The 17,464-nt window shown below is 40.6% G+C and overlaps 1 protein-coding gene across 1 annotated transcript in view; it reads right to left on the reverse strand.

The window, feature by feature from the left end:
- Positions 1-16,401, reverse strand: part of rasa1a (RAS p21 protein activator (GTPase activating protein) 1a) — a 28,841-nt gene extending 12,440 nt beyond the window's left edge. Inside the window, exons 1-2 of the mRNA XM_073465830.1 lie at positions 15,800-16,401; positions 1,991-2,143 (exon numbers count right to left, since the gene is read on the reverse strand). Coding sequence (XP_073321931.1) covers positions 1,991-2,143; positions 15,800-16,344 — 698 coding nt within the window. The 5' untranslated portion in view covers positions 16,345-16,401. The remainder of the gene's footprint in view (positions 1-1,990; positions 2,144-15,799) is intronic.
- Between the last annotated feature and the right edge of the window lie 1,063 nt (positions 16,402-17,464).

Genomic DNA, 17,464 nt, shown 5'->3' on the forward strand with positions numbered 1-17,464 from the left:
CATAGTTTACTGGTTGATGAATTATAGGACAAGGGAGGAAACTTGGTGGAACTGTAACTTACAAACTTTATGTTTAAAATAAATGAAAATAAATGTAGCATTATGCACTTGAGATTGTTGTTGCTTTTTTCCCCATTGTATCGGACTAATACCCCAAAAACAAGGTACTGAACGGTGACTTCTGTGCACCGCTACACCCCTAACATCTACATTATCTAAGGAGGATTTCAGATAATGTGATGAAGAGAGAGATTGAAGGTGCCCTGTTGAATCCAACTATTATGACTATGATATCTGTAATTTGAGACTTGGGTATATACCTGTTTATCACTACAGTGATGACAATGGTATAATAAAAGTACTGCTCTGAACCATATCCAGTTGCAGAGCCACTAATCCTAATTCTCTGCTCATCAGTTAAGTGGATCTCTAATTGAGGGTTTATAATAAATCCATGTGTGCTTTTACTCATTTGCTGCATACGCAATCTAAGGACATCAGCCTTTTGAAGTGTAGGTGGCACGCAATTAACCTTATGTTAATAATTCCCGTACAGAAGGGCTCCTTTCTTTAAGCATCAATGACATCACAGGTCCACACTAAACTAATGTGAGTGAAGGAGATGATGTCACTGTTGCATTTACATTTCCTAGAAAATATATTCCTCAGAGCACAAACCTTTTGCTCTGTCAGTTGCAAAATTAGCACAAGCAGGTCACACATACGCAGTAAAGTAGAAAATACTATAAAATGCATACTTAGAGAAAATTAGCTTAAGAAAGAGATACACTTTTTTTGTGCAATGTGTGAGACCAACATTGGCACAATAGCCTGGACATTTATCTGCTGATGGACGGACTCTCATCACACACCCACATCGTGTCTTCAAGTACTCACAGTTGGTGTTTAATACACACCATGGAAGGCTGAAACCTGGGTGCTGCTTTTAAATGCCAAATTTATTCTTAGTAGCCTGCTTGTTGATCTCTTGCTCCAATGAATACTTTATCACATCCCATCTTCAAATAAGCTAAAAAAGGTTGTTGTTTTTTTTTTTTTTTCAGTAGAGGATGTCAGGCCATTTGACCTTGATCTAAAAGAGCATATTTTCACCTTTCACGAGAGTTAATGTATCCTCATACTTAAAATAACATATCCGTTGAGGGGGACTACAGATTGTGGTGTCTTGTTTTATTGACTGTAAGGTTGTAAAATACCCTTAAGTATTGCTGCTAGAAAAGTGGGCTGTCATCTTACTTTTACTTCAGGTCCAGACACACACACACACACACACACACACACACACACACACACACACAGTGTGAAATAAAAGTCTGCTGCATCACAAGCACATAGAAAAACACACATGCACATACAGAGTCATGGGTTTCAGCAGGCATCTAAGCGTGCAACTTGATATGCGTTACAAAAAAACACTGTTCCCAAACTTTGTAGTGTCTATTTGAATAACTCTAACACAAATAGACTGAAATAGTCTGCAATGGCCTGACAGGCCACCGGAAGCCAACATAGAGAGAGAAACAACCCTAAACATTTTCACTTCAGTATCATCTTATCTCTGAGGTTGATCTTTCACGACAGTGCCCACTGCCCTTTTGGTTACTAGTTAACAGATAACTCTGGTAGTTTCACTATCCATATCTTCTACTTGATGGTGGCTTTATGTAAGATGCCATATTATGTTCTACTTTTTAATAGAAAATAGAGTTGCAACACTATGTCACAGCAAAAGATTCTTACTAACCTACCCACAAAGCTTGCTTGGTTGCCAAGTGTTTGCAGTACCATGCTAGACAGAATAAGTCTATGTAGCTATGTAGGTACAATTGCTATGGTTAACACAACTGAAGCCTTAGAGATGCTCACAATTCATGGAAATCACTTGTTTGGGACTGTTTTTGTTGCAGGATATGCTAGTCCTATCACTGAGATTAAGTTTTATTTGCTTGTTGCATGTTCTCGGTCTTACCTGAAATGGTTGACCACGTTGGTCATACTGAGGAAAGACAGGACAAAGGAACCGGGCCGGCGGTCACTCTCCCTGATGAGGTAGCTGCCAGGGTTCCGGGCCTGGCGCAGCCGCTCCTCAGCAATGGTTCGGTCTAGCTTGCCATGGTACCACCTTAAAAAGAAAGAAAAAAGAAAGACAGACAAGGACATTAATTAGGAGCTGGATATAAACAAATGGTGCGTTAGGCCATTGTATTTGTACACAGATGGCATTTTATAGCAATGACATTTTTTGTGACAAGTTGTTACGGGCATAGTGCTTTGGATGCGATTGTGGGTGTGTTTACCCTTTTCTCCCCTCCCTGCCTATAGTGAGTGATGGGTCACACCTGATCCCCCTTACAATCTACAAGTTTTAAACCAGAGGACAGTGCCAGCAGGCCAGACAGCAGCAGTTGTGCTGTGTGAAGGTTGCAACCCTCCTGTGCGTTTATACGTTGAATTGGTAGGTGCTTACTTTTTAGAGGTTGTGTGGTAAACCTTGGTTTGAATTTTGCCTTGAATATCATTTAACTTCGGCTGGTTTTTCTGCTGTAGAAAGATCGACCCCTTCACTTTTAAAGAAGTTTGTTTTTGACCAGGGTAACTGTTTATTGACTGGTATACATTTGTGTTGAGCAGTTAATGTACCATAAATAAGACTGCTTGATTGACTGAATTTAAAATGTTTACACAATAAAAGGTTTTGTATATCTAAAAATAAAAGTATAATTGCTCTCTTACAACTATACTAATACACATAATACTTTAAAGACACAGTGCCTCTCATCAAAACATCTCTCTAATGACAGCAAACAACACTGAGTTCCTCACAGCCCTGTTTGATTGTAATCATTAACCATAATATGACAGCATTGCAAAACTCGAATAATAAACATCAGAACAAACAACCACCTTCACCAGGTTACCTAATGTCATGTGTTATACTTCATAAATTCCCATTTTAACCTTGAAGCCACAATGCTTCTTTTCATTTTCAGATCACTTCTGTTAACTTAGGGAAAATAAGTAAATAAGTAATTGATCAATCATTAATTCATTCATAGACTTGATGATGAAATCGCTATCAGATATGAAGCTTCAACATATTTTACTACCTATTTTTATGACCACAAGCCCACACACACTCAGCAGGTCATGAACTCTCAAACAAACGGAAAGGGGAAGGAAGCTAAAAGCTTATATCCAAAAGCATTTCTTTTTAGTTTCCAGCATGCCATTAAAGTCTTGCTGCTTTCTGAATTAACCAGAAGCCTTAGGAACAACACTGGTTAAAATTTCAGCAGAAGAGGCTGAACTTGACTGGGCCTTGCCAGCTGGGGTAAAAAATTAACACGCTTTTCCAAATTTAGGCCACTGGTGCCTCTCAGAACAGAGGGCAGTGGCTGGAAAAACATCCAGCGGTGAGAAGATGAATGAGGCACTGCAGCAGTTCTTTTCACAGGAGACCTAAAGGACTCCCATCTGGTTTTAGGTGAGCAGAGGTCTCTACTTGTAAAGGAAACGTGATTAAGTCTGCTATGATGGAGTGAGCTGGAGAAGGTTTGCTGAAGAGGAGAGGGTGAGTTAAGTGTCCAGGAGGGGGCTTTGGGGGGGATTTGGGTGATAAGAGATCTGAAGAGGGCAATTGAGGGCAGCTAGAGAGTAGGGCCAAGCAGCATTTAAGGGGCTGGGGAAGCTGGGGGAAATAACACTTACGGGGAATAGAGGTAGTCAAGAGAGAAAGATAGATTGATAACTGCAAAAGAGGAAAGGCAGAAAGCAAAGCTGGACACACAATCCAACAAACCAATATGGCTAGGTTCCAATTAATACAGCAGAATATGATTAAGCTGTATAAGTAAATAGTTTATTCCCCCCAACAACACATACAGACACACCACCCACATTAGCCTGTATACAATGACATTAAAGCCAAATAAAAGACATTTGGGGTACTAACTCAAACTGTAACTAATCCTGAACTACACCAAGAAGACCCTAGGTCTCAGAACCAACATATGTTAACCACAACACCAACAAAAACATTCAACGGTCAACAATGGCCACAATACAACATGAAAGACAATGTAAGGGCCACAAACTCTTTCCATTGCTTTAAGCCATTTTAGCCAACAAGTAAACACTGCATGGATTGTGATGGACAGTAAGATGCTGGTTTCTAATGCGGGCTTCTTCTCTCTGTCATGGTTTTATGTCTGCTCTGTTTACCAACTCCAAAACCACCTCTGACGTACTAGCATCAATTTCAGACATTTTTAGACGACTGTGTGGTATATTTAACAAGCAACAACTAGTTCTTAGATCACCTATAAATACTCGAAAGAAAAAACCCTCATAAAAACAACTATTAACCCTGTGCTGAACTTTAATCTCAGTAGTTATCCATACACACCTGTACACGTTGCCCTATCTATGTGATGGTGCAGCAACCAGCGCAGGCAGCCCTCAGACATCTGTGACGCAACTTCTCACACACGCAAATGTAATACTTTGAGTAAATGTACAGAAATAAGGTAATAATGATTAAAATGTAAATAAACTTTTTAAATTAAATACTCTTCAGCCAGTAGATGGGTTTAAATTAAAAAAAAGATATAACTTTTGTTTTGGTAAGAGCAGGAATGCCAGTAACGCAATCTGCTTTGAGCTATAAATTATTAATCTCTTGAGCCGAGTCCAATAAAACCAATGATTTGACTGGCTGAGAATGTATTTATTAATCATCACACTCTCTGATCTATATTAACCTTCACCTTAATACTGCTGCACATACATGAGCCAAAACTAATGAGTGTACTTGGAGACGTTCACACAGTCCATGCGCCTCTAGCAAAGCAAACTACAAATTCCATGTTTTTTTTATTATATTTCTTGACACTTTGGCCCTTGTTATTAAGGATGTAGTTTTTTAAAAATCTTTTGTATGAATTTAAATTTTTCAATTCAAATCTGAAAATTAAACAATGTATCTGTATTGCTTGTCTTCATTATGCAGCCAAATTGAACCTCCTAGCCTCACTCCAGGAAGGATGTGGCTCAGTCAACTCTTTTGACTAACAATGATATACCTGAAACGTCTTCGTCTAACGTCATGCATGGCTGAGTCAGTGCGTCATGCTGCCAGACAGCCTGCTGTTTAAATTAGGTTGGGGTACGTACACATGTCCAAGAACATCAGCTAATTTATTCTGAGCTGTTTACAGTTGCAGGCGAAAGTGTAAAAATAGTAACATACTGTTACCCAGACAAAAAATAAAAAAAACGTACTTAGCAAAGCTAAACCCATGCTACCAACACATTATTGCTTTCTTCCAAAAACAGGTTCTCGCTTTGAACAAGAAATAAAATAACTAGGATTGAATGTGGTGCTAACATTAACAAAAAGGATTCACAATCTTGGGCATAACATTAAAAATATGAACTACAAGGTTAAAAATGCTATTAATGTGTTGCTCACCTGCTGCTTCATTGTTACACTTTCTCATCTTTAGAACACTTGGTTCATAATGTTTATACACAGACCTGAAGTATTCATATATGGGAGAATTGTTCTTCCCTGAATCTTGCCTTTGATGTATGACTGACATGTAATTAATTAACTAGGTACAGCTTGCTGACCTCTGTACACTGGTGTACAATACAGAGACTCTCCATTTTGGTAGATTTTTCCACCATAAAAAATTCCAAGGAATGTATTCCAAGGTTAACAAGGATATTTGTTTGCATTATGCATTTAAACCAGGACGCCATACAAATTAGTGCTTTGTTTTAGTGCAGCATGCAGGGGAGCTTCATTGTTGGTGTTTTGTGGAGCTCCGTAACGTGAGGTTTTTCAATCAACCGTTAAATGAGATAATATATTTGTTTGTCACCTACCACAGTCACTGTTATAGCTCTGGATTTGAGCAGACATGTAACAATAAACAGTTTGTCAGCATTGCTTTATTACTTAGACTGAATCCTACGCTATACCTCAAATACACACAGCGTGAAACACAGATCTCGTTATGCCATTCATTGTCTTGTTGAATCAAGCAGGTGTATAAAATGCATAAACCAGTCTTGGTCCCGAGGTGGATTTAAATCCAGTACTAATCATCAGTATTCTGCACAAGCAAACGTTCCACTGGGTTACACTGGGTGAGGCTGCTTAGCTGTATTTTTGGTTTGGGTTGCAACTCATTGCACTAAAACATACATTTTATAGCTGTGGTATTCCTCCGTTACGTCACAGCTGTACACAATGTTTTCTGTGTATCTATAGCAACCCCAGCCATGTGGATTTGTTGCTGTATGCCTTTAAGTCATCTACATTATTTACATCGCCTTGTTGATTTAATTTACAGATACCCCTTATGTCCTGGTGTCTTATCACACCCATCTATAGATATGGAAAAAGCAATTGAGATGTTTTATGTAGATGGATGTATGGGCTTTACTATTCCATTCTTAAATAACACTGTCTATGATGACAGGGGTTGTGAGTGGCTAAACCAGACAGGAAGGGTGTTATGATAAACAGACTATGAGCATAGGCCATGACAGCGTTGATAGGATACAGTGCTTCTATCAGCTTGAGGAATGCCCTGTCATGTCAGTACATGAACAGTGAGCAGCACAGTGACGTCCTGGTTCTCTCCTGTACTGACACTCAACTCTGGACTAGGCATTTATCTGTCTGCATACAGTTCCCCCACGGATACTAAAACAGGCTAACAAATGCAAACAGATATGAAGTGTGAACAAATCTAACATGCATAGCATTTTTCACTAGCCAAGTCACAACTACCTGAATGAAACCAATAAGGTTTCAAACTGCTGAGGTGAGTGAGTAGGAGGAGACACCCACACTGTCATCCTTCCCCACCCTCAATGCCCACATCCTGAACCTCACCGTCACACAGAACACAGTTTAGGCACTTTGTCATGACAAGGGGCGAGGGCAATCATTTCAGCTATTGTGATGAACAGTTGAATCAGTCACACACAGTGTCAACACACCTGTAGCACCAAAACATCCACTAAAATGCACATTTTATCATATCATCCTATACTTTTATGGTGTCGGCCATAGCGTTTTTAAATATACTGTATACACCTACTCTCTTTGCACATGCTGCTGTACAGTTATGCACTGTAGCATTTATCACTTTAACTTCAACCTATTTCTTCAGTTGCTGTCCTTATTCCTAGCTGTGTGTCTTTTTCTGTGTAGTACACTCAAAGCAATGTAAATTTGATGTGGATACATACTTACATGCCAATTCTGATTGTGTGACTGGGACCATATGAGTTACTAGGTTAAGTAAGATGCATAGTTCAGCTAATTGTGTCATGCTGTCAACAACAGTATTACTGCATACTGCTGAACTTAAACATGCCCAAGCCTAGTGAGCTTGGCAAAACACCAAAACATTGGGCTTAGGCTCCAACAAGCACAGCAGCATGATTTATTGTGTATCCTTCTGGCTATATTTTTAAGGCTGAATGCCTTTAACAATATTGCATCACAAGAGGACAGGACTGACATACTCCTTGTAGATTGTGCCTGTATTGTTGTGCAACATAAACCCTCAATGTGGCTTACTCTCAGCTTATAGCTTTTGATTGAAAAGAACAACCTGTGGCAACATGAAGTCACAGGATGTGAACAATGTAGTTTTTAATCTTACAACTAGAAAGAGATTTAAATTATCCAAGAGAAACTGCACAAAGATGACCACATTTGTAGAGTATTTTCAATGGGTTGCTGTGTTTTCAGTGACTGCACACAAGAAAATATATGTATATCATGCATTTATGTATGTATGTAACTGATGTTTTAATTAAATGGGCAACAGCTGTTATAATAATTTAAATGTGGCAATATAAATAAACTCTAGCCTAACAACATACGCTGCATACTTTGTTTGGGTTATTAATGTGCACTCAACTCATAATTACAGTATTTTATGGTGCTCTAGAAGACAGCAATACCAGCATAAGCATGTTGTATACCCCCATAGGAGAAATTAGGCGATGACTTATAAATGGATTGAGAAAATGACTGACATTAACATCAATAGACTGCTCTAAGTAAAAACAAACTACATCTACATCCTATAAGAAAAATAAACGATATTTAAATTATGTTATGTACGTCACCCCAGGATAGAATTATTGCTAAAACAGCACAGAAGTTGAAGCAATGACAAGCTACAGTTTGAAAAGGACACCAAGTCTTCGGAAAGATTTTGGGCTCAAAATGAGGACACCGCATACTCTACTGACCAAAATCATTCAAGCGTAGCCATTTTTAAAAAGTAATGATACCCAGAGTATGTTGGGTAAGACTTAACCATTTAATAAGCCTCAGTAATGGATTGCTGAAGAAGTTGTACATTATTCATTCTTTAAAATACTGTGATATATTGATATTAAAATTAGGTTTTAATGAAGATTCAAAGTAAGGTAAGCAAAGATTCTACTCTTTGTGCCCATCCAGTTTATGCACAGCTTTATTGTTACCACATGCCAGAAAACTGACAAACTGTTTTGTTTGCATTTTTTCTGTTTGCTAGAGCCAAGTCTCTAGGGGCAGTAAGACCAACAGAACAGACAGATTGCAGTGACTTGAGTGAGTTGGACCTCATCTCTCTGTCAGTCTGTCAGTCTGTCTCTCATTACGCTCCTTGGAAGCTCTCTCTCTTCAGCTTCTGTCTCCATCCTTCATCTTTTTCCATCTTGATGGATGCGGCTGTACTCAAACATCTCCACAGACGTTCTGTCAGCCCTCATCAGTATCAAAAAGTAATGAAACATTGCATTACTGTACATTAGCAATGCACCTCGGGGGAGCTGCAGACTTTATATACGGGGTACTGAGCACAATATGTTTTCTACACATACATTTATCATCCAGTAAACACGCCACTAAGATTTTTAAATCAAGCCAATATACTGAAATAGGTAAGATTGTCTTGAAATTGCATATTACCATGTAGTTAAACATGTAATTTGCCTTTTCCTGACTTCAATGTGCCGGTTCTGTGAATCGTGTGATTAGACAATTTGTTACATACACCATTATATCAACATTATAGCAAGTGTTTGACTAAACAGTTAATGACACCAAAAGTCCTATAGCAAATGTCCGGTGATGATCTGTGATTGCACTGAATGATTAGATGAGCAGTTGGCTGAAAGACATCACACCGAAAAAGTCCCCTGCATAATAATTAAATGATAAACTACACACACGAGTATCCCTTATTCAAATAATATTTTTTAAAACTACAGTAGATTTTGAATCCTCCAATAGAAATCAGTTGTTTTTTTTAAAAAACTGGAGCAGTCAGCTGTTTCTACCAGCCCACTGTTAAGGATGTGAGGCTAGACTTGCGGTGTGATTTGATGCCCCACTTACGCCAAGTTTGCCCTTTGCTGCATCTCCCTCCTGCGTCCCGTGGTCTCACAAGGTGCACCAATTCCACAAATACTGCTGCTGGCCAGGCAAAAACTGTGAGCACCGACGTGGAAAGCAGAGCAAAGGCAGCTCTAAATCCTTACAAGGCATGATGATGTGACCCTGCTGCTGCCCTGATACAGTCATCTCCCGTTGCAAGGGTCAATACTCAACATCCATTGTAAGATGAACAGGAGGACACAACGATGCAGACTGACATCCCACATTTATTGAATTGTGCTAATTTGAAGAAAACTGGAGGATCATGTCTAGTTCCATTATCCTTTAGACGCGCATCTGAAGAAGTTGATCTTTCAGAGACTGAGGCAAACGGTAGCCATGTAGTCTTTGCTCCCACTTCATCCTGCAATGACTTTCTTTTTCGCTTACCCTTCTCTCTTTCTCTCTCATAAAGCCACGCATCATGAGCATGCTGCCTATTGGCTTTTGAAGCAGTGGGACAGCAAGGGTAGGGAGTGGCATCTCTGCACACACAGACGACTGTATGAATACACATTTATGTGCTGTCCATGAACACTCGAATACACAGATGTGCATTAGTGGAAATGAAACAAACAACCCTGTGACCTGCAGTGGCCTTTGGGAGTACTTTAACATACCTGGTTTCAACCATGCTTAAAGATTGAAACACAGTGACATGAAATGCTCTCACTTTTTTTCAGACTGGTTTCAATTCCTAACCCTACACCAACGATTCTTTTAGCAAATGAACAGAGATTTGAATGTAAAACTTTATGGGTTCATGCACTAACCAAGCAGCAAAACAACTATTATGCGAATAGGGACCTCTTAACCATTTACTTATATTTGTGTGGTCAAGTTTCCACAATGGAAAGATAAAAAGGTGGAGAGCATTGGAGCTCTGACAGCAGCATTGAATTGGTTTTGTTTTGCTTTGCACATGACGGACTGCCACAGCTTGTTACCACAGTCAAGGCAGGAGAGTGACAGCACACAGTGGCAGACTTAAACTCTACAGATGGCGAGAAGGGAACGGGACATCCATGAATCTTCAGCCTTGCTGAACCTGAACGCTAACCAACCATCATCATTTTAATGCTCAGCCAGACACACAGGGACCAGAGCCGACATCTCAGCTTTCCTGCTGTGAATCAGCCTCCCTGAAATAACATCATTACATCAGTGATAATAGGCTTCACTGTCATCTACTCATACCATATTCCTGGTGCTTCTGATATCTACAAGCAGGGGTGTCCAGTTAAGAACATTCTCTTCCAGCAGAATTTAAACCATCACTTAATTATACAAACATCCACCAGGCAGACAGAACAGCTTAATAAAAATGGAAATGTGCAACACTAGCTTCCAGTTGTGTGGCATGTCTTTTGTACAGGTAACAATGCAATGACAACACTGTTATAAGAAACACCTTTATTATATATGTGCAGAAAGTCATGTAAGAAGTACCATAGTACTTAAGCCTAACCTGGCACTGTAACATTTTCTACATACTCAATTCATTATCACGCACACCTAACTAATGCGAAAAGTCATTCAAATCAAAAGTCCTGTGCATTGTCAAACACAACTGAAATACTTCTGAGGATCCTGTTAAGGCCACAATGAGCAGCTCAGAAGTCTTGAAAACAGGATGCAGGAGAGAAAAGGCAGGGCAATGTGGGTATTGGAAGGGCATGACAGGACATTGCGTAACACACTGAAAATGCATGGAAACCATAGGCTTTACCTTATCAATGCACAGCACAGAGTTTACACTAATAAAAATGGGACTGGTGTTTCAATCAATGGGTCTAGTAAACCAACCCAAAGCATGTGCATCCTTGGCTATAAAGGTTGGGAGACTGAGTGGACAGCTGAGCGACAAGGTACCAACACAATTTCATATATGCTGTAATCCTCTATGTAACTTTCCAGCTAAAGTATTGGAGTAATTTCAAAAATGTTCATCATTAATTACAGGCTTAATACTAATTGGTGAGATCCCCGTTCATCAAAACTGTGCAATGACCGATCAAATCCCATTACTAAGACCCTACTTTGTTATAAAGCGATGTAACATTTTGGCTAGTGAGAACAATCGCCACCAAGGAATAACCAATTAAGTAGTGAGGGTACTCAATGAACACTAGTTACAGAGGTGTTTCCACAGCCAACTGCTAAATCTGTTAAATTCATTCACATAGCCACTGATCTTCAAATCCAACTTTTCTTTCCTCCATTTCTCCTTCCTCCTACCACCACCTCCTCAGGGAAACCCTTTATGACTCAAAATCCTTGCTAATCTTCGTGGAAACTCAAAATCAACGACTCGTTTCCCAACGTGCTGTTTGTTTAAAGTCAGGCACTGGGCCAGAGGTTTCTAATGGCAGCAGGAGCAAGCACTGTTAGAGCCACCTCACATCTTCACTCCCATTTCTTTGTTAAGCTATCATCAGTGTGAAATTCTTACCAAAGTACTGCATCCATTGTTAATGACACCGTGTTGTACAGAGGTGTGAATGAGTGTGACTGCCGTTTGTCTCGCTCACTCTCATTTTCACTCTTCTGCACAGTGCAAATGTGCCACAGTGGGACTACTTCCAACAGTGTGGAAGTTTTCCACCATCACTCTTCCAACATGCACTTTGCAGGCTGCTAAAATAACTCAAAGGAATACAAGATCAGTCTTGGAGCGTGATTACAGAAGGCATACACAGCTTGCTACACAGCTGAACGGGCAGGGTGAGATTCAGAATCATTCAGGGTAGTCAGCTGTGAATGCAACACCCATAGTTGCCAGTTGTAAATGTTGCCATTGGCATATGCCATATTGTTGTCACGAAAAAGAAAAACACATATGAATGTTGTGTATTATACATAGATTGGATGATCACATACATTATGTGACACAAGATGAGTTGATTTATGCCATAAAATGTGGCCTTGAGTTTCATCTTCTTGCCTCCAGGCCAGAACTTAAGCAAAGTCCATGACCGTGATGATTTTGCCTGAATCGCTGTATATTACATCCGGCATCATCTATAGGACAGCACAACGAGAAGAGACAGTAACCTCGCAGAGTGTCCACATCTCAGCCCTGTCTATCATAGCAGATCAGAGGCACATCCTGAAGGAGGGACAGATCTTTGCCTTAACTGGGTCACTGTTACAAGGCAAAGGCAGCACCTTATAACTTGTCTGTACTCGAGAAGCATCCACTGCCAGACAGGATGAATGAAGGCTGTGTGCATAGCTCTGCCTCCGGCCTTGCTTCTGTTGCCAGTGGCAGGTGTTCGCATGGTGAGCACACATTTGTACATTAACAACTTGACCTCAATGTTTTTTTAATGTAAACCTTGAAACAAAAACAAAAATTAGATCGTAAGAGCATTTTTTTTTTTACCAATTTCCTCCTACAGATCTACTTCCTCCAGTTTGATGTGAACGAAGTTCAATATCCATAAAGGCCATAATGGTAGGCCTCAATTTGATAAACACTGTCACACACTTTGCAACACCTATTAGGAAACTGCGGGCTAATTATAACTAGAAAAAAAAGGTATGCGGTCAAGCTCTCTCATGCTCATCACCACTATGAGCAATTCAATGAAACCACAAACCCAAAATTGAGGAAAAGCCTTGCACAAGTTGGTTGAGTAAAACATGTCAGAGTAGACCAGAGACAGTCAGAGCAGATTCATTCTGACTCTCGCCAGCGTGTAAAGTTATGTCTTAGTGAATGTGGCTGAGAAACATTTTACTACAAGTCTCTCATTGTGAAACAAGCAAGACCACAGAAAATCAATGACATTCATGCACAAGTGACAACTGTTCCACAGCTTCACTGGCAAAACCCTGCAAGTTGATAAACTGGAATCCAAATGCAAACCCATAAAGAAGTCTGTATCCTGTTGGCAAAACTACTATTTCCACAGAAGTACTGTAAGAACTTCGATTCAAGTCCAGTTGAATCCAGCTCGGGTTGTTCATTACCAGTACAGGCAAGAATGGTGAAATGCTGGCCTTCCCCTTCCTCTCTAATCTGACAGGGAGATATAGAGTGGCTCCTAAAATAAGAGCTGAATTCACACTCTAGGCCTACTCACTTCCATATCTTACAGTATGAGGGCCAGAAATGACAAAGCTCAGCAGTTCTCTAATGAGACTGTAACAAATGGGAGGGCCGTATTTAGGTTATTACAACACCAGCACACATGGGTTTGGGCATGTGCTTGTGTGCAAGCCTGATAAATTCATAGAAATGCCTGTAATTAGAGATGCAATCCTAAAATACAATGTTTAGGATGCATTTCCATGCTGCAATCAAAAAAGGCTCACAAACACCCTGTTGTACCTGCTTGTTTCACTTACATCACAAACAAAATATTACATCTCAAACTGAACTCAATACAGTCCATACAACTGTGATCAGACCCGGTGATGCAGCCACGAGACAAATAGTTTTTGAACAGAAAAGGCACAAATAAAAATGATGCTTACCGAGATAACAATGCACTCGCCCAGACTAAGTAGGCACTTATCACCTGCAACTTTTCATCAAACCAGTTCACTTTAGCTGCCTCTGCCATGCCATTACCATGCCTTCATGGAGAAACTGATCTGCCAGTTTAATTTTTGCTCATGAAAACTGATCAGATAATATCTTTATGATGAAAAGGCTGCACAATTAACCCCCCACTGGGTGGATGAACAAAAAAACAGTAAGACATAAGGAGTTAGGACAATGCAACAGCCCGTTACATTTTTCTATCTGATACAGGCATATGTATACTGCAGCTTTGTGAGGCTTTGTTTATGTGTCTTCTATGTTTAGTCTCCTCTAATCTATGTAATCTAAAAGATCCACTGTTATTACGTTTAATCTTTTTGTTCGGCCATTTGTTGAATAATGTCAAGAGGACCAGGACCAGGAGAAGCAGTTTGTTTGATGGCATTTCAGCCGACACCGACAGCCAATAATTACTGTCCTCTCATGGCCGATACTGATAAAATAACTGATAATTTCACATTTTTGTATTTTAAAAAGATGTTCCTAATCTGTAGATTATGCGCACCTGTCTCTGTGTTTATTGGCAGATTGCAAACCAACTTTTACAGTGCAAACAGCCACCTGCTGTATTGGAGTTTGTAAATGCTGTGTTTGTTATGCCAGTGAGAGCACTTAGGCTTCATATTATCATGTCTGTTTATCAGCAGATTTCCCATATAATGTTAAATTGCCGATAATATAAATTATAATATAATGCATCCTGCATCCCTTTGTGAAGATACTGCATTTTGACTTTTGAGTGCATCAATTCTCATTGTAAGGTTCATGATGTTGATTCAAAAACATATGAACTGGATATTGATACTATCCTGTTAGCTTCACTGTGAATAGGGGTGTAACAGTTAGATCCAACTAGGGACGGGATGATCAAAGATTTTATTGCGGATCACAATAACAAACACTCACAATAAGATGATGTGTGAATTTTGATTATCTGGATAATCATGAATCAGAGTAACGGTGAATATCCTCACATGAATGATTTGAAAAAGTCGTCTAGCTCGCTGACACACAGTCCCATTGGTTCCCTGATCTATTTTGAATTGCCTAGGCATGTTACCCAGGGAGGAAGACCTGGCTTGCACATTGCATTCCCCACAAAAAACAGTGAAATCGTATGTGTGTAAATACTACGGACTCCAAACTAATAAACGGCACGGAGACAAGGATACCACGATTTATTTATCTTTTCACTTGTGCAGGAGGACCATATGATTTATGATTATTTATTTCTGATTGTTTTTCACTCACAATGATCTGCGTTCTATCTGTGATGCAATATAAATATTTGTTTCCGAACAAAATGTCAGGTTAAAGTGATGTTGTATGTTTTTGTGCAAGTTGTGCAAGGTACTCATTTTAAAGTTTTACAGATATGTTGTAATGTTGCCAAGATCCAACAACAATTTGACTTAAGTTTGACTGTTTAAACAAATCAATGCATGGAGTAATTTTAATACTGCAGAAAAGTAGAACAAGTTTGTAAATGTAGAAAAGAAAACACACTAGGTCAACAGGTTTTGGGACTATTGCATGGCCACAACTGTTGAGCTACTGGCTATAAACACCCACTGTACATGGAGTAATGATTGTGGGCTGTAAATGTAGAGCCTGACTGATGATACCTGCCTGTAGCACAAGTCACTATTGAACCTGCACGAGTCAAATCAGACATCAAGTGTTAACAGGAAGGAAGTCAACCCAAGAAAAGGTACAGGATGCTTGATAATGTTGATATCTAGGTTTCAGTGTAGTGGTAGTATACTCACTGGTTAGTGGGAGGTGCAGAGAGGGGGAAGACCACCTCTTCTTCTTCGTATTCCGGTCCATCCTGCATGTCGCTTTCATCCATAGTGCCGCCGAGCCCCCCACAGCCTGGAGGGGGAGGAGGTGGTGGTGGCAGTGGGGGGAAGGCAGTGGGCCCATCAGGGCCTGTTGATGTGGGTGAAATCCGACTAGCTGGACCCTCCGAAGTGGGAGAGGAGCAAATGCCGCCCACGGTCCCTGAGCTTGTTCCTTGGAAAACTGAATGTCCACCTCCTGCTCCGCCACTCCCTGTTGCGGACAGCACAGGTCCGGTCATATCCCCACTAGACATGGGATAGATTATGCTCATGTCGGGAAGTGAGTCCGGAGAGGTGTTTGAATGTTGGCGGAAGGCTGGTGCTGGTCCTTGTCCCAAATCAGTGACTCGCACTCTGCTCGACTTGGGATAGTAGGGGAAAGGGGCCGTCTCCGGGCCTCCTCCGCCTGCCACCCCTGTCCCTGTCGTGACCGAGCCCGTATCCTCAGTGCTGACCTCCGCAGCCATCATATTAGGAGAATATGTAGAGGGGAAAAAGTCCAGAAGGGAACCTGCCCTTCCCCTCCGTCCTTACAATACTCCTTCAGTGTTTGGGCTCCGGGGAAACAACACCAAAAGTTTCTCCAAAACGCGTTTAGCTAGCCAGCTAATATTAGCCGACAAGCTAACTTAGCTTACTTGGCTGCACTAGCGGGCGTTAGCTTTACCTCGCATTCGCTCGCTGCACGATAGCCAAGCTAACGCTAGCGGGATGGCTAACAGCTCCGAGACACTTGATGAGTTCTTGCTCGCTATGTCTTCATTGTTTCCTGAGTTTAAAGTTCACACAGACACGCTATCTGGAAACTAACATTTAAACCGTTTCAAACAGAACATCAATTCACCAATATTTCCTGTTTGGTTTTTTGTCTGTTCGGACTTCACCCTCGGCACCAGGCAGACCACTTGTCGGGGAGTGTTGTTTTATTGTCACTGTTGTGTGTAACCCCCGTCTTTTTTTTCCCAGTGTTGTTGTTTTCTTTCCTTCTTGAGTTTCCAGCCGTCTCGTGTAGAGTCCACAAACGACCCGGCCCCTATCGCCCAAATCCCCGGAGCGGTGTGTTGTTATAAGCGAACTACCATATCGTAAAACCACAGTCAATTATTCTTGCGCATTCAAGCTAAGTTCGCCTTTATTTCTGGGTTTCAGGGCTGGTGGTTCGCCCGCTGCTGCTGCGCTCGCTGCTCTTCTCCCCTCCCTCTCCCACTCCTCTCCAGTCAGCGAGCAGACACAGCCAAGTGAGCACAGAGCGCCGCCGGCCCAATCCATGCCATCTTCAATCAGTACTCCGACAAATGCTGCTTGGATCCTAATTGATATTCAGATAGATTGAATTTGATCGCTTAAAACACAGCTTCATGATGTTTTAATGCAGATGGACGGACCTGGAGCTGAAAGGCTGCCTCTAAATAGGCGGACTGGTTGCATGTTTTCCATCTGTATCTATTGGTTAGCCTATGTTGTCAATGTGATTCATTAGGACATTGATTGTGATCTGTATTATGTTTAAATCCAAGCATTCTTCCTCTTGAGAGATGTCTAGTCTACTGCTGGATTGACATCATTCAGGAGTTTGTAGCCTGTAATATT

This window comes from Pagrus major, chromosome 5, assembly GCF_040436345.1.
Source record: "Pagrus major chromosome 5, Pma_NU_1.0".
NCBI classification, from domain to species: Eukaryota; Metazoa; Chordata; class Actinopteri; order Spariformes; family Sparidae; genus Pagrus; species Pagrus major.